The 19,232-nt window shown below is 35.6% G+C and overlaps 1 protein-coding gene across 2 annotated transcripts in view; it reads left to right on the top strand.

Annotated features, from left to right (window-relative positions):
- The first annotated feature begins 536 nt into the window (after positions 1-536).
- Positions 537-19,232, top strand: part of LOC138325414 (probable methyltransferase-like protein 24) — a 29,266-nt gene continuing 10,570 nt past the window's right edge. For both annotated transcript variants that reach the window (XR_011208778.1, XM_069271074.1), the window contains exons 1-3: positions 537-886; positions 17,173-17,303; positions 18,969-19,097. Coding sequence is in view for 1 of the 2 variants with exons in the window: in XM_069271074.1 (XP_069127175.1) it covers positions 755-886; positions 17,173-17,303; positions 18,969-19,097 (392 nt within the window). In the remaining variant the exon portion in view is untranslated. The remainder of the gene's footprint in view (positions 887-17,172; positions 17,304-18,968; positions 19,098-19,232) is intronic.

The following is a 19,232-nucleotide window of genomic DNA, read 5'->3' as shown; positions in this document are numbered from 1 at the left end:
TGTGTTAATAGATTAATAGTCGTATACGTAGACTAGCAGTGGTTATCATGTTACCCCAAAACCAAAAACCTGTATACATGTATTGGCAAGGACGTACACGTAGGCCTACTTGTAGATCTCCGACTAAACAGCGTTTAGGAAATCACTGTATGCGAAAAAGTTTCACTTTTATAAAGAATTACATTGTGTGTATTGTGGTGCATGTTGTGGCGTAATATAATTTTTTATAGAGCAAGGATTTATAAGTGAGCTCATATACGTCCTTTATTCCAAGAAAAGATGCCATAAGATACTATATTTAGATTATTAATAGTTTTTGGGTGGAATTGATTTTCTCATCCATATCCGATCACTATCTTAAAGCTTATTTATGAATGATTAAAGAACGAGAGATTACTGAAATTTTATAGATTGGTTTGTGAATCTGGCGATCTTTTTGTTCAGTACGGATGCTGCACAGCTATATGTTTCACGTGTGTTTACGCGTGTCACATACATTTGACTATATGATGGCAAGACGTGTCCTATTTAAACACTATCTGCCAGACTGATATCCGGTAAGGGGTTTTCCAGCTTTTCAGTATAAATTACTACATGTCTGACCGGTCAGGACCGGCGACTTCCAGTAGTGTTCCCCTTAGGCGCCTCACAATTTATTTATGTGCTAACCCGTACGAATGCTCGCGTTGAAGAAGAACCCTATCATCGAGGGTGTTAGGACGGAAATCTGCCGTCAAAAGCTGTGAGCTCCGCCATGAGGGCTCGGTGGACTTTCGTCGCATTATTAGGGACAGTATTTATGTTTACTTCTATCTACTTTGTCAACAAAGGCAATCTCAAGTTGCAGATGGGAGATGCTGCACTCCCGACCACTGAGGCATCGAAGGTAAGTCCTACCCCCGTCTTCTGTCTATCTTCGGTGTTTACGTTCTGTCTTCAGACGACACCCAGATTTATACTGCGACACGCTTGTATACATGTGGTATCTTAGACGCATACTTGCTGTACACCGACCAATTTATTGTGTGCCGTCGACAGACTTCACGGTTTTCATAGCTTTGTTATATTCTGAATGGTCAAGTATCATAATATTGTCTACTAAATGTACATGTACATGTAGGCCTGCACAAATAGACTTGGGTTCTGTTTATAATAGTATTTAAAACATATAGGCTAAATAAGGCTATATATAATCAAAATATACTTGTATTATATATAAAGTCAATATTGATACAGATGTACATTGTGTTAGAAAAATGTGGAAGTATAACAATAGCTAACAAATTAAGCCATATGACACATCAAAGGAATAAATGATAATATTTGGCCAGTTAATGATGACCTGATTTAGCAGATAGAAAAATTATGTATATTGACTAACTAAGAAATGTCTAGTAAATGAATCAAATGGTTCAATACATTGATATCTTATATTTTTCCAACTTTGTACCAAAATTTAAATGAGAATTTACACTTGCAGTTGCACCAAGGAACATCGCAGAATTTTGACAAAATTTAATTTGATTTAAAATTGAAAGTATTTATTTGTGAAAAGAGTGTAGTTATGATTTATTTTAGAAATTCCCATTACAGTTTGAATAACAACAATGTAAAATTTTGTAGAGCTAGCTAAAAACATCCTGATGTTTTCCTTGGTACAATATATCAAATTGATGTTTTTTTCTGTACTCTATAACTTTAGTGTAATTTTTACTAATTTGAAAACAATGTATTTTGAAACTACACATGCATGGACTTCAATGTCATTTAAATATTGGACAATTTTGGTATGTAGTATATACATTTTTTACATGCATTCATTGTCCAAAATATGGCTTTAGATTTTGTTATGTAACATGCATGAATTAACTACTGCATTTGTATCATGCATATAAATTGAAATTATCTTAAAATATATGGCCATATATTAACCTCTATGTATAACATTGTGGAGGCATTAGTATTTCTTTGTGGCTGCGATGGCCAAGTGGTCGGAAGATGTCCAGACATATAACCAAAAACTCTTAGTCACTGGATTATGGGTTCAAATCCCATGTGGGGCAGTTGCTAGGTACACATACTGACCACTGGTAAGTGGTTTTTCTCCTGTACTCCGGCTATCCTCCACCAACAAACCTGGTACATCCTTAAAAGATCCTGGCAATTTATAGGGTATGTTAAAATAATAAAACCAAAACCAACCAAATATTATTTCATTTTAACACGGATGTTCGGATGATATCTATGGAGTTGTCTGCTCTTGAAGAATATATCGGAACTTAGAACTCATTTTTTTCACAAGCACATGACACATGGAATTTTTGCTCTCAAGTGCAGAGTGAAGATTTAATTTAGTGAGTGTATTCTGAAGCTTTATGCGACAAACTTTATAAAAAGCCATATGTAAGGCAGATATTAAAACTTAACCAGGGAGAGTATCGTCTGAATACCCTTGGCTAACCAAGTTGGCTATACACATGTACATAAAACTTTTATTAAAAGTCATCTACTCTTGTTCAACTGTTGGTGTATATTTTTCCTTAAAACCAGGAATGCATCCTTAAATTGTTTTTATTTTCCTTTTCATAACAGTTGCATGTATGCTATGATATCTGGTACTGGTTTTTTTTATCTTTTCACAACAATTACGGTATATATATATCTACTATCTGGTACTATGTTTTTTCCCTTTTCACAACAGTTACGGTATATACTATCTGGTACTCTTTTTCATCAATTGGACTGAAGCATTGGATCCCCTTTTTACAATATAAATGAACCTATTCAACCCAACAAGTGCATGCCCAGAGAACACAGTAAATAAATGAAAAAATCAGGAATTCAAAATAGAACTAAATTTGGACTATGCCCACAAAATTCATGCACAAATAAGTACTGATAAGCCCTTCATCATTGTTAAAGTAGGAAACCAGATTGGGTTTGAAAACGGTAAATATACGGCAACTTTTTGGTTAATGATGAGTAATCAATGACAGTATTATCTAGTAGCTTGATATTTTTGTTGATGACACCAACAGTTAACATTGTCTATTTGTCACATGAATACAAGTCAGTGTAAGAATATTCTGACAAAGGTTCTTTGTACTTCACCATACAGCCAGATAGATATATGTTAATCATCTATAGTGGCTTAAGGAGAATGGCCTGTGGTGTTGGGACATTTTTTACCTGTGTTGGTGACATGAATGATCTATCATAATGGGAATCTGTCATGATGATGTTGACATCATACCTGAGATACTTTTGAATTTTTCTGATGCTTAATTAAGGTTATACTCCCTATAAATCATAATCTACAGTACATTTTATATTCTTGAGGTGGAAAAAGCTTTTACTCTTTTACCTAAATTATGTACTTCAAAAGGAATGGATCAACTTGTTGTAATATAATTTTTACCAAGCTTTTGCCAGCGACTAGCTGTATAGGTTGTATATTCAACAACCATGTTGATGTGATAAATGGTATGCCGGACATTAGGCTGACATATGTGTCCAAAAAATGTGACTATATTGACCTTGAACCTAAAGAAAGGAGGTACTTGTGAAAAATATGCATACACACATATATATAGTCTTATTACCATATTATATATAGTTATATTATCAAGTCAATAATGTATATATAGTTGGTCAACCAATTGTAATTCAAATACCTCAAATTAACCTGTTTTCAATATATTTCAGCAGAACATGCAAAGATAACACAGTCACATTAGCACAGGGATCTGGCACAAATTTTCAACCAACAGTATTATGTATTGAAGTATTAGTATTATAATCAACACTTTGTTTCCTGTTGGTTGAAAATTTGTGCGAGGTCCCTGTGATTAAGAGGGCATTAAGTTTGGGAAGGGCATATATTTTGATTAGAAATTTAAAGTGCATTCCTTGCATCAATGAAAGAGCTAGAGGATGTTGATTGGTTTCGTCTGTCCATCCATTTATCTGTCAATGCTTTGTTTCCATGTAATGACTGTAACAAATTGTACAAGAATTAATTACTTCTAAGTTTTAACTTGGTAACAATCCCCCTTTGTCGAAAGAGTTCTGGGCTGGCCCCTTGATGTTTTATCCCCCTTTGTCGAAAGAGTTCTGGGCTGGCCCCTTGATGTTTTATCCCCCTTTGTCGAAAGAGTTCTGGGCTGGCCTCTTGATGTATTGAAAATATCTGCTATTTCAATTTCCTTGCAATAACAGCAACGCTTAAACTTTCTGTGGATTTTATCAGACTGAGTTATACCCCCTTTTTACACATATTGTTTATATATAAATTTTTATTCACCTACATTCTTTAAAGGACACACGTAGTATTCCATATGATAAAAATGCATCTCTTGGTATTATTTTTTTCCTTCTGGGTACACAAGTACTTAGTCCATTTGGCTCCTTGCAGGTAGCTGGGATTGATTTGAAAACTTGTACCTGTTTCAAATGATTCAATGCTGTTAAATACATTAAGCTCACACTTTTTAATCAAAGTTTTTAACTTTTGTTCATTGCTCCAGGGAGTCCATGGCCACTTATCGTTAGAACAGAAATAATGATAAACACTTGTAAATGTATTGAGTTACTTAATGTTTTGAATGGTAGCTAGCTCTAGGGGGTTTGTACCTTTGTTTAACAGATGTATATAGAAGTTGATTGTTACATAATAATGGTGTCTATCTAATATTACAGTTGTGGCCCAGAGCAGTAGTTACATGATGTCTAGTTACAGATGTATTAATCATGTATGCTAAAAATAGATGATCTGATGTCGTTGTGGTCATTTTGTATAATAAATTAATAATGAGTCATTATATCACATGAAATACTATATCATTGTAAGGTCTCATTCTAAATCCAAAATTTATTGTATTGAATTTTAAAAGTTGTTGCAAGAATCATGTATTGAAATGTTGATTATCCTACAGTAACTTGTCCTTAAATTTCGTGTTTTATCATTTAGTTGGCTTAACCCTGTTTTAATTTATTGCAAAAAGATAATATTTTGCTACGTAGCATGTTGGGATAAAGCGCTACCATTAGTTTGTTCATAAGATTTACCTTGCCAGGTACTGACCGCTGGTCGGTGGTTTTTCCCTGGGAACTCCGGCTTTCCTCCACCAACAAACCTGGCACGTCCTTACATGACCCTGGCTGTTAATAGGACGTAAAACTAAAACAAACAAACCTTGACCATCATTGAATTAATGAAGGTCAGAAGGTTCTATGAAAAATTAAAATCTATAAACGACTTCTTTTCAATATCAAAGAAGATTATAGAAACCTGATAATGGATATGAAGCATGGTGGGATGAAGCTTTAAGGGTTACAAAAATAAAACAGTTAAATGGATAAGTTAAATATTTCAGAAACTTGCAACTTTTACTGTTTACTTGTATTATTTATAAATGTACATTCATAATAGTTTTATCCAAAATTTGACCCTCTACTGTATACTTCAATTGACAGTGTTATATATACCAATAGTCACATGATTATTTATAAAGCCCATTTGGTCTCCTGGTCTTTCCTGTTACTAAACACATTAAAGTGAATAGTCGGGCAAAGAAAACCAGTCTAAATGCGTTCATTGGCCTTCCAAAAGTTCTCACATATAAAAACGACGGCCAAGTTCTGCTTACGTTTCCCAGTTCTGACCATTAAAGTAAAGGAAAGTTGAAAGCATTGAAAGCGAGGCTGCGTGTAAATGTAACCACGGACATAGTCAGCCGGGAGGACGTTTTAGGATTCCTATAATTTAAATTAATTTCTTCGTACGCAGACAGATTTTGGTGAGAGATTTTATTTTTCTATTTCATAAGAAATTATACTGGATACATTCACACCATTTTTACCGACTTTAGCCATCCTTGCCTGACTGTTCACTTTAACTCAAGGAATCATTTTTTGAAAAGGTGTAGGAATTCTTTGATCCACAACAGGTAGATGTCACTCACTGTATGATAACGGGATCCGGCCCCGGTTGTTAGGTATTTATACTATTTATTTCCGGAAAAATCGTACCCAAACAAATGAGAGGGGTACGTGCTAAATCGCTTCAAAAACACGATATTATTTCATTTGTTTATCGAAACCTATCAGAAATTAGAACAGTGAAAGCTTAAAATTTTAATATGTCCTACAATTGTATGTGAAAATGATAATAAAGTCTCCTTTATCGGCAAGAGCCGATACATAATTACCATCATAGAAAACAATTACATTTGTATACATGTAAGTTTATAACCCTGGTGTTTATTGGTAGCTGTTATATATAGCTTCGTCATATAAAAGTATATAACTTGGAAAGCCGAAAAAAACTAGTACACCCTATAAAAAGTATGCAACAATTAATCACAAAGCATTTTAAATACATGTCAAGACACTTTTAAACTTCCATACTCATGCGTATTTTTTACTCATGTTGTTCTTTTTTTGTTATCATGTTATTTTATTCACCCCCAGGAGAGGAGACAGGTTACCTTGTGTTCTATTTACAGATAAACATTTTATCAAGCATTTTATAAAAAAATTAATATCGATGTCCTTCTATTTTTTATACCAATTTATTAACATTATTATCTCAGCTCCTATGATTTTATCTACAGGGCGAAACAAACGATGCTTATTCAAGTGTTCATTTTTATTAAACAGCATATATCCAATTCTCCATAATTTACTGACTGTGGTGTCATATCGCATTTCGGTTGTTCAACTGCACTAAATCTAATGAAACATCATTCCGATTGGAAAGACGTATCATCAGGAATCCCTCAAGGATTCGCGCTGGGCCCACTACTGTCCGTGAATATTTGTGAATGATCCTCCGGAAATAGTTATCTTAGATGTATATTCATCTGCTGATAATGTTAAAATATTCAAAATTATAAACAACAAAAGGCCAGCGTTCGAAATTAACGCCTGTCCGTCTGCCCGTGACCGGCAATTTTATAGTCGGGCAGACAATTTTAACTGTGTAGCTGGTCCTTTGACCGGCAACTTTTGGTCCAGATAAAAGATATATATACAAACAAAAATGGCTGTAGAATTGTAGAAAGGTCGAAGATCAAAACTTTATTTTAGAAAATTTTCCGCTGTGCGGTGAGTTTACTAAAACATTAAAGATGTTCTTTAATAATGAAAATTCAATACACACGAACTAGACTAAAAATGTCCATCAAGGGATTATACTATTTCAAGAAATGCTTCTTAAAAGATTGATTTGTTTATATGTCTTAGCAAGAAAATCAATTCATTATTATTTTGAGTTACACAACAATTAATGTGCCGATGGTGTGAATCCAGTATTTCAGATCGAGCTGGGTTGCATAATGGTATGACGCCACTCACAATTATCATTTCTAAATGCAGGTAACTTTAAATCGAAAAAATTACCGTATTAAGAACGCTTTAAAATCATTAGAATACTTGGTAAAACGCATCTCAGCCATTCCAAATTGTTATATTTGTTCTCAGGGGAGACCCTTGGACCCCCCAAACAACAAAATCTTGCGACTTCTGCGCGCGCATATTCATCAAAATACATCGTAAAACTCAGCTCAGGCATTTTAAATCGTATTTTTTTTCCAGTGGAGACCCCCAGACTTTCCAATCACCAAAATCTCGTGACTTCGACGCTCGCAAATTCAACAAATTGTAAAACTCATCTCAGCCATTCTTTTTCCGGGGGACCTTTGCCCCCCCAATTACGTTTCATCTTCCTACGCCACTGACTTTAAATTTGTTGAGAGCCTACGATACTAATCCAGATATGTAGATATATTTTGTTAGTAAAACTATTACTTTGCTAGTAATTATATTAACTACAAGGATGAATTGTAACTTTGTAAGGACCAGTAACTTACAGTCAGGACCGGTAACTTTTAGGGTCAGCAGGTCCGTAGGACCAGCAGGAAAAATTCCTTAAGGGAGAACACTGCAAAAGGCCCAAGAGGCCTTGACAGTCACCCGAGTGCTGCTACTGAAAAGCATTGCAAACTTGGTTCAAATCTGTAAAAAGTATTTATGAATTAGAATAAACTTTAAAGTTAAACCTTTTAGAATCTTGTTTTTTGTTTTGTTTTTTCGTTTTTCATTTTGATAGTTATATAATTAGTGTATTATGTTACCAAACCTTATGCTTAAAATTCCAATTTGCTTTGCCAACGTTAAACAACAAAACCAAACTAGAAGTCAGTCAGCTGTGTCAGTGATTTTATAAATTTCACTTTTTAATCTATGGAGACTATTTGGTTCCATCAAACATTTTGACCCATTTTGGCCTCGCCCCCTTTGGTTCCTGGGGGTCAGACAGGACAAATATGGATATGGTGTTAAAATGCTATTTCAGGCTAATAACTCAAACCCAGTTTGACTGATCATTTCCTATTAAAACTAAGCTAATAATCTTCATAACTGTGTTTTTCCTCTATAAACTATAGTAAAGACTCCCTCCCCAGGGGAAAATCTGAGATCCCAGAGCCATTTTTTTCGTGCGTCCATTTTTGCTCGTTCGTTACTTTGATTGTTCCTCTGTTAGTTCCTTCAGTCAATCAGATTTTATAATCGCCTGCGAAACCCGTTTTCTGTGTATATATATCAGACAAGTGCCCTAGTTGTGCCTATTGCTATTGCGAACGTTCCATTTTTGGTATTTTTTCTGTTACCATGGAAACTTAGTCAAAATTACCAAATTACTGTTTATTTTTGGGGATTATGCCACGCTTTGCGGGTCCCTGTTTGGGAATAAAATTTAACCAGGTTGTTATACCAAACCGTATACTAATGACTACCAAACTGGAATGTTGTGCGTACCAAACACGTACACTTTAGTCAAAACCTGCACACTAAATATCAATTATGGAACAAAGGACGTATTTACGATAAATTTGAAGTGCGCCAGTGGTAGATAGTTTTTGTTCTATCCTTATTCTTCATTCAACATCTTATCTTAATGAAATGCATCCAATATCTTGAGATATTTTCATATTTTCACGCATTTTTAATAACTTTGTGCGGAAACACGATCCAGGTACATGTTTGAATAGAAAAAAGGAGACTTTATTCTCATTTCCACATACACTTGTGGGACATATTAAAATTTAAAGCTCCCACTGTTCTAATTTTTGATGGGTTTCGATAAACAAATGAAATAATATTGAGTTATTGAAGCGATTTAGCACGTACCCCTCTCATTTTTTGGGCTGGATCCCGTTACCATACAGTGTCACGGTGACCCACAGAAACCTACTTGTTCTTGCAATCCTGGTTATATCAATACAAAATGCATTGGCAGATAGGGTGGGTGAGTGTCAGTAAATAATCATAAAAAACTTTTGTACCATATTTGATAGGAATAATCGCCCAGGGAGCTTAGAAATTGAAAAAAATAAGGTGCACTTAATAAATTGAATGTAATAGAATGAAAATATTAGCAGAAGTCTGCTTTTAATTCCTGGTGCGTGAAATTTAGGCCTCGTGAGCAAAAAGCTTAAAAAAGGGAATGCTAGAGGCGCTAATGAGGATAGGGCGCTTATTGGGTTGAATATGGTACATCAGGAATTCAGAAAGTTTAATATGGGGATAAATGCAAGCATTACTTTGGTAGTAACTGGTATAACCTGGTCTGCTTTACGGGTAGATGTAGTAATTACATGGTAACAACATGTTATTGTTTAGAGAGATGGAGGGTTGGATTTGAGGTTTACTATGGTAACTATAGGTTGTTGTTTAGAGAGATGGAGGGGTGGGTTTGAGGTTTACTATGGTAACTACATGTTGTTGTTTAGAGAGATGGAGGGGTGGGTTTGAGGTTTACTATGGTAACTACAGGTTGTTGTTTAGAGAGATGGAGGGGTGTGTTTGAGGTTTACTATGGTAACTACAGGTTGTTGTTTAGAGAGATGGAGGGGTGTGTTTGAGGTTAACTATGGTAACTACATGTTGTTGTTTAGAGAGATGGAGGGGTGTGTTTCAGGATACAACTTACTGTATTTATATGCTGAAATATTTTTCAGGTTCATATTATTTTTTTGATCTCAATAGACTAAGGGTGGTTATAAGAATAACTTTGGTATCTGTCTTGATATACCTTTCCTCATTTTATGTATAAATAAAGTGGTCTTGAATACTTTTAGGCCAGAGTTTGAAATCCCCTTGTATTGCTCACACTAATATGAATTCTTGTCTGAGGGATAGTTGCAAGTGTGTTGTCATATTAGCCGTCTTTTATTATTTTTCCTATATCTGTATTTAATGCTTGTTTCCATAAAATGCAAAGAAATATTGACTTATATCAGCCCTAGGGCTATCTGAAGAATGTGTGAAGATAATAATGGTTTTATCGAGTTATTATGTATAATTATTGCCATTTAACAGCTTTGGTATTCACCAGGATGCTAATTCTAGTGGGAGGAAAATATACGGGATATGATCATTGATACATAAAATAAACAAACAAAACTAAGCAGTGAGTCATGCCTTCTCCCTAAAGTTGAGACACAATTCTTATTCGTGTGTATAGCTCTTAACAGGGTTATAACAACATGCTAGCACTGCAAAACATCAGGACAAAAAAGCGATAAGCCAAACAGGTTATATTTCAACAGGGAATATGTAGCACATGTTGTGGTGTAAATGAACTTTTAGACAGGGTGTCATTACTGGGAATTATGAAGTCTCCTTCGGCCCAGAGTAACACTGTGTCTTGTGGTTATATTTAATTACTGAGTCTTGCTCTGTAGGTGTGTAGGGCATCGAATGTCAAATAAGCTGGGTGCAGACATATTTGTTCTGGTTTATGTATAGACAGCAACATGTATATATAAAATTGAAGCATGTTAGCAGTACAAATATTACAAATATATGTATACATGACATTTGTTTGTTTTTAGCCCACCATCTGATGATGGTGGGCTATTCAAATCGTCTTTTGTCCGTGGTCCGTCCGTCCGTCCTTCCGTCCGTCCGTTAACAATTCTTGTTACCGCTATTTCTCAGAAAGTGCTAAAGGGATCTTTTTCAAGTTTCATATGTAGGTTCCCTTAGGACCCTAGTTGTGCATATTGCATTTTGGGACCGATCGGTGAACAAGATGGCCGACAGGCGGCCATCTTGGATTTTGATAGTTAAAGATTGTTACCGCTATTTCTCAAAAAATGCTGAAGGGATCTTTTTCAAATTTCATATACAGGTTCCCCTAGGACCCTAGTTGTGCATATTGCATTTTGGGACCGATCGGTGAACAAAATGGCCGACAGGCAGCCATCTTGGATTTTGATAGTTAAAGTTTGTTACCGCTATTTCTCAAAAAGTACTGAAGGGATCTTTCTCAATTTTCATATACAGGTTCCCCTAGGATCCTAGTTGTGCATATTGTATTTTGGGACCAATCGGTAAACAAGATGGCTGACTGACGGCCATCTTGGATTTTGATAGTTAAAGTTTGTTATCGCTATTTCTCAGAAAGTACTGAAGGGATCTTTCTCAAATTCCATGCATAGGTTCCCCTTGTACCCTAGTTGTGCATAGTACCTTTTAGGACTGACGCATAATGCCTTTCGGGACTGATCGGTAAACAAGATAGGCAACCGGCCGCCATCTTAGATTTCATTGTTGAAGTTTGTTACCACTATTTCTTAGAAAGTACTATAGCGATCTGTCTCAAATTTTATATGTAGTGTGTTTGAAAAAGTTTGAAAAGCAGGGAAAAGATCCCTCTTTCCATTGTCAGACATTGATCATTTTTTGGTGGGCGCCGGGATCCCTCTGGGATCTCTTGTTTGTTATCCCCCTTGATTGCAATTGGTCTCCCTTGTCATTCATAATCGCTCTCAATTTTCAAATATATGTATATACATCTGTTAACAAAAGGGCCACTACCTTTCCAAAACGGGTTTAAATTTTTAGCCCACCATCATCAGATGGTGGGCTATTCAAATCGCCTTTCGTCCGTGGTCCGTGGTCCGTGGTCCGTCCGTCCTTCCGTCCGTCCGTCCGTTAACAATTCTTGTTACCGCTATTTCTCAGAAAGTACTGAAGGGATTTTTCTCAAATTTCACATGTAGGTTCTCCTAGGGCCCTAGTTGTGCATATTGCATTTTGGGACCAATCGGTCAACAAGATAGCCAACTGGCGGCCATCTTGGATTTTGATAGTTAAAGTTTGTTACCGCTATTTCTCAGAAAGTACTGAAGGGATCTTTCTCAAATTTCATATGTAGGTTCCCCTAGGGCCCTAGTTGTGCATATTGCATTTTGGGACCAATCGGTCAACAAGATAGCCGACCGGCGGCCATCTTGGATTTTGATAGTTAAAGTTTGTTACCGCTATTTCCCAGAAAGTACTGAAGGAATCTTTCTCAAATTTCATATGTAGGTTCCCCTAGGACCCTAGTTGTGCATATTGCATTTTGGGACAGATCGGTCAACAATTGATAGTTAAAGTTTGTTACCGCTATTTCTCAGAAAGTACTGAAGGGATCATTCTCAAATTTCATGTGCAGGTTCCTGAAGGGGTCTAGTGCATTTTCGGACTTATCGGTCAGCAAGATGATCGACAGGTAGCCATCTTGGATTTTGATAATTGAAGTTTGTTACTGCTACATCTGTCAGAAAGTACTGAAAGGATCTTTTCAAGTTTCATATATAGTATGTAGTAAAAGTTTGAAAAGCAGGGAAAAGATCCCTCTTTCTGTTGTCAGACATAGATCATTCTTTGGTGGGCGCCAAGATCCCTCTGGGATGTCTTGTTTATATAGAAATGTAAAATGAAATTGATAATTTTATAGAGTCACATAAGTTATTAGCTTATACTGTATATGATAGACTTACCATCACCTTTTTAACCATTTGATATCTATAAATTAGATGCTGATTTTTATAACATTGGTCATTTTATGTTTCCGGCCGTCATGATAATTACTGCACGTCGGTTGAATATCACTGTGCCAGATGGCAAAACAGCGAAATGAATTTTCCCTGTTAACATATATATTACACAGGAAATCTTGCATTTGTTTTGTGTCATATAATCTTTATCTTAGGCCATCAATATTCATTTTCTTGTGTCATTGTTGTTTTCAAGAAACTTTAAATTTTTGTTTCGGAAAGGTGCCTTTATTTTTACATTTTAAACTAAAATACCGAGTGTCATTTTAGATTTTAGAAAATCATATATAATGATCATGATGGTAAAAACTGAGTTAATCAGAAGGTATCTTTGATGATTTAAAACTTATCTCCCTTTCTTTTAGTTATTATATAGCTATGAATTTTGATAGTTCAAACAACATTCCTTCGGTTGGATATTGCAGCCATTTTGGTTTGTTCTTTATGGACTAAGGTTTGGATATGTAACATCATATTAATCTGGGTTTGGTTTTAACATCCAGGGTCATTTAAGGATGTGCCAAGTTTTAAGGTTTTGAGGAATAATGCCAGCTCGAGTTCACAGGAAAAAATCTTTCACCTATCATTAGAATGTTTGGACACTTTAACTACTGCTGTACATTAAGCTTTTATTGCAATATGCAAATATCTTGTTAGCTCACTTGTCAAAGAGGAGCAAGAAAAAGAGGAAGGTTGGGGGTGGGGCAGAGAGGGAGGCTCATGCAATCACGTCATCATCCACTAAGGTTTGGTGCAAGTGTTGAAATCCCATTATCATTTACATTGTACTGCATTATTATAAGATTGTGATATTAAGTATTGTGTTGGATGTGAACAATAGGATTTGGTTCCTGAATTTCAAGTCGCAGGACCAAAGTGTTCTTGAGCTCTTGTTGGCAAAGTCTGCCATTAGAGGCAAGCATTAGTTTATGCTGTTCTCAAACAATTCTTGCTATTAAAGTACATGCATATGGCAGCTAATTAGGCCTACATTTGTGTTATATCAGGAAGTCTTAGATAAAACTACAGTAACAAAGTCTTAGATAAAACTACAGTAACACTGCCCTGTTACACTGCCTATATCTTGTTTAAGGTTCATACTAATAGCAGCATGGCTAGTACCTATATACATGAACATGTATAGAACTAAATAAGCCTTCGGTGATCGCAACCAATTATAGGGACTGACCGAAGGGATCCTTCAAACAATACGCCTAGATATTGTCCCTTTAGTTTATGTGTACATATTCTATATGTGTTCATTGTTTATGTTTTTGTGTACGTCCTTGACCGTCCTTAACATGTAATTTTATTCCTTCTTGTGTCTTGACAAAGGGGCAGATCGCCTCGAAAATTTGACAATCTTTTGTCCACACTTTTAGAATTACTTCTTTGCCGTATATTTACTACTTTAAGTAATTTGTATCCTACAGACATATGTCTATAAGGATCCAGTGTTATATGGAAAACAACTACATATGTTGATATTACTTCATTGATCCATATACTGGTACATGGTCATACAAAACTAGTGAATTAGGCACTGTTGAAACTAATCTAAAATAAAATTAGCCTATATCACTTGATGGAGTTAATTAAGTGAATAAATACCAAGGTTTAGTATTAAATATTATCATATAATGGAAGTTATTATTCTAGAACTCCTTTAAAAGTCCTAATTATGTGAATAATAAATATGATATGGTAATTATTGACAAATGTCAGTGGTTGTCAGAAAAGGGATATAGATATATACCGTATTCAACCCAATAAGTGCCCTCAACTTTTTAAGTGCCGCTCCCTCTTTGGGGGCTGCGGTGGCCGAGTGGTTAAGATGTCTCGACATATTACCACAAGCCCTTCACTTCTGGCTTTTGATTTTGAATCCCAAGTGGGGCATGCGCAATTGCCAGGTACAGACTGCTGGCTTGTAGTTTTAAATGCAGACGTCACTGAAAATAGTTAAAAACTCTACTGGTCTCCTTACTGATATCTTTTTCAAATTGATTTATGGCTAAATTCATGGAACAATTTTATGAAATGCTAGTCTAAATTTGGTTTTAGTAAGCACACTCTTATTTGCTTGACTTTCTTAAGCTTATATTGGTTCGAAAACGGTAGTTAATTATAAGTATGCCATTGATGAAATACTGGAACATAAATTTTGTACATGTTGTCCAGATATAACGAATATCGTAATCATATATTATGTTTAATCTGGGTATATATCACATCGACACAAGGATATATGTTTACTCTAGCTGTATTTGTTGTGATTTTACTAAAAAAGTAAAAACAAATTATAATAAACTAAACTAATAAAATCAAAAGCTATCATCTCATGATTATTATGGGTTGTCGGTGTAAAAAAATCCAAATGTACCTTACTAAAATAACTCACAATTAATCATTTTCTAGTTTCTAGTGAAATGTATCATATAAAAACTGATTTTAACTTCAAATAATTTTTCTGAAAGCTGAAATTTTGCTTGCCAACTGGAATTTCTAAAAATAAAATTAAACAATTTTATGTTTGTTGGAAGTCTTGTTATATGATCCTATGTAAAAATTACCTTATAACTTGTAAAAGTTTTCACAAAGGCATGTCATCTGAATGCAATTACATCTATATAGTGTTTGACATCAAAAGCAAAGTATGATTTTGAAGGAAGTTTCATAGGGTAGGTCAGTGTGTAAAATTTGAACCAACAGCAGAGTTTATATAACTCGGGTTTTCTTAGTGGTTAATTCATCTCCTCTGAGGCATTAAGTCCCTCTCTTTTGAAAAGGATTTCATTTCTGTTTAGAATACTGACCTATAGAAATCTATAGGACCAGCTATTCAAACATTTGATGTGCCTTACAACTGCAAGGTACATCATTTAAAGTAATTCTACTGAAGTGTACCGATAATAAATTGAAAAGGAGGGGGCCTCAGGTGTAATGGGAATTAAACTTTCTTAACAGGAAACCTTGATGCCAGATAATATTTCTTACTAGATTGTATTTCTTATCAGAATGTGGGAGTATTAATGCATAGAGTTACATATATTGGACAAAATACATTAAAATCAAATTGCAGTTAGGACTATTTGGAAATGAAATGACAAATTTTACAAATAGCAAATTTAAACGGATGTAGCAGACAAATTTTCAGTCAATTGTTTGACATGCTTGTTAAACAAAGGTTCAAATTAGGTAAATTGTACAGCTTGAAGTCACTTTGTCTTTATGTTATGGATTTACAGAAGCATTCTGGACATATACAGCAACAATGATAGAACGTACAATATATAAATTAACTCTAATTATGATTTATTATTGATATCAACTCATGATCATGACCGTACATATTGACTTGATGGCTGTCAGTGAGGGTCTTCTGAGCATAAAAAAAAATTCACAGGATACTCCTGTCCAGAGCAGCGGGTGAATGTCTCATGTATTAGACCAGTATGCAGATTAATAATTAATTAAAGCAACAGAAGGTCTTCATTATTATAATATTGTGTGTTGACATCATTTTCCACGATTGCAAATTCTTGTTCGACTAGAAAATCATACAATAATAAAAATACCCAATGGATGCATCTGATCAGCTGATGAATTTTATGTACAACGGTTGCTATGGGATTATGTACCGTATTGGACCCAATGAGCGCTCATGTCCCTATAAGCACCCCTCCCACTTTTGAGGCCTCAATTTAAATTGCTCAGGCATATAATAAAGACCAAAATTTTAAAGGTTTGCAATAATTTTGTCTTATTGAGCACCTTTTCATTTTTTAAATGGGGTGTAATCTGTAGCCTGATTATAGGACATATGGACATATACAATATGTATACATATTTTATCAAAGCGTAACATTGATAAATCAATCACAGGTGTTTGTTTTTATAAATACGGACACATGCATATGTAATGCTGACACATAGTAACACATATCTATGTCCGTATTTATGTAGAGTCAAAAGTCTGTGGATCAATACATACTAGGGGAAAAAATCGGAGTATCTGGAGAAGTGTAAATGACCATGGAGGTTTCAACCTTTTATGACAGGCTATACCAATGAAAAAGAATGTGAATAGGTTTGATGCTGTGTGCCACCCGATCATCCGATAAGTTGCTCAAATCCATTTGACAGATCAATGAGAACACTATGAATAAAGAACGCGGGGCTTTTGTTATTTTTCAAACCTGGAGTAAAAGGGGAAACTCTAGATATCACTTATTTTCTACGATTAAAGGTTTTATACAGGTATTGATGTCTATTTCAGCCAAAAGAACTCACTAGAGCAGAGCGACTACAGGATTTATACCCTGATCCTAACAACGACACATTATTTCTGCCCACCAAAGATATTATGGACCGGATGGTGCGGCAGGATCTCATGACCTTGTATCACAGGTTGGTGACCTTGAACCTAGACTGACTTCTTCAGGCCTGAAATACATGTTAATTATTTGGTATTTAGCTGGTAATTTAATGGGTAAAATTAAATGATAATTAATTAATTAATCCTCCAATAGGAATAAATATCATTTAACAAGCAGTAGGGGGCAGCAGTGGCCGAATGGTTAAGATAAGAAGGTTCTGACATATTTTGATAAGCCCTACACCTCAGAGTCACAAGTTCAAATTCTATTTGGGGCAATTGCCAGGTACTGACCGATGGTTGGTGGGTTTTTAGCCCACCATCATCAGATGGTGGGCTATTCAAATCGCTTTTTGTCCGTGGTCCGTCGTCCGTCCTTCCGTCCGTCCTTCCTTCCGTCCGTCCGCCCGTCCGTCCGTCCGTCCGTCCTTCCGTCCGTCCGTCCGTCCGTCCCGTTAACAATTCTTGTTATCGCTATTTCTCAGAAAGTACTGAAGGGATCTGTCTCGTATTTCATATGTAGGTTCCCCTAGGGCCCTAGTTGTGCATATTGCATTTTGGGACCAATCGGTTAACAAGATGGCCGCCAGGCAGCCATCTTGGATTTTGATACTTAAAGTTTGTTATCGCTATTTCTCAGAAAGTACTGAAGAGATCTTTCTCAAATTTCATATGTAGGGTCCCCTAGGGCCCTAGTTGTGCATATTGCATTTTGGGACCAATCGGTCAACAAGATGGCCGCCAGGCAGCCATCTTGGATTTTGATAGTTAAAGTTTGTTATCGCTATTTCTCAGAAAGTACTGAAGGGATCTGTCTCAAATTTTATATATAGGTTCCCCTAGGGTCCTAGTTGTGCATGTTGCGTTTTGGGACCGATCGGTCAACAGGATGGCCGCCAGGCAGCCATCTTGGATTTTGATAGTTAAAGATTGTTATCGCTATATCTCACAAAGTACTGAAGGGATCTTTCTCAAATTTCATATGTAGGTGCCCCTAGGGCTCTAGTTGTACATAATGCGTTTTTGGATCGATCGGTCAACAAAATGGCCGCCAGGCTGCCATCTTGGATTTTGATAGTTAAGATTGTTATCGCTATTTCTCAGAAAGTACTGAATGAATCTGTCTCAAATTTCATATATAGGTTCCCCTAGGGCCCTAGTTGTGCATATTTCGATTTGGGACCGATCAATCATCAAGATGGCCGCCAAGGAGCCATCTTGGATTTTGATAGTTGAAGTTTGTTACTGCTGTTTCTCAGGAAGTACTGAAGCGATCTGTCTCAAATTTTATATATAGTATGTTTGCAAAAGTTTGAAAAGCAGAGAAAAGATCCCTCTTTCCATTGTCAGACATAGATCATTCTTTGGTGGGCGCCAAGATCCCTCTGGGATCTCTTGTTTCAAGGTACTATGGTTTTCCTCCACCATCAAACCTGACATTTTCTTACATGATCCTGGCTGTTAATGGGACATAGAACCATAACAGACCAAACCAAATTATTCAATAATGATTGCCATCCTGGAAGACCAGACCAAACGAAAACCAGGTCATAGTAATAATAAGTCAGAATATGGAATCTTCAACATTACTTTTGAATTGTCCTTTTGAACTGATATAATCTTCTTATGTTTTATGAAATAAAAAAAAAAAAATTGTATTATATTAACTGAATCAAATTTTTGTTACATGGTTTCAGATATATCAACAGTCTTCAGCATTTTTGTCGCCGTGTCCTCCATCTTGGCAAGCTTGATGATGGTGGTTGGGATATTTGTGATGATAAAGAGTTTAGGCCTTCTGACAACTGTCTTGTCTATTCCTATGGGTGAGTGTTGTAATGTAAATATTGACTTCAATTTATGGACTTTGAGTAAACTTTGATGATAAAATTGACCTTTGCTTTAACTATAATGTGAGTTGACTTAGATCCCCCTTCCTTTTGTATCAACTATGTCTTGAT

Source organism: Argopecten irradians, chromosome 6 (assembly GCF_041381155.1).
Source record: "Argopecten irradians isolate NY chromosome 6, Ai_NY, whole genome shotgun sequence".
NCBI lineage: Eukaryota > Metazoa > Mollusca > Bivalvia > Pectinida > Pectinidae > Argopecten > Argopecten irradians.
Note: the sequence above shows the minus strand (reverse complement) of the source record. Positions and strands in the feature narration are given on the sequence as shown.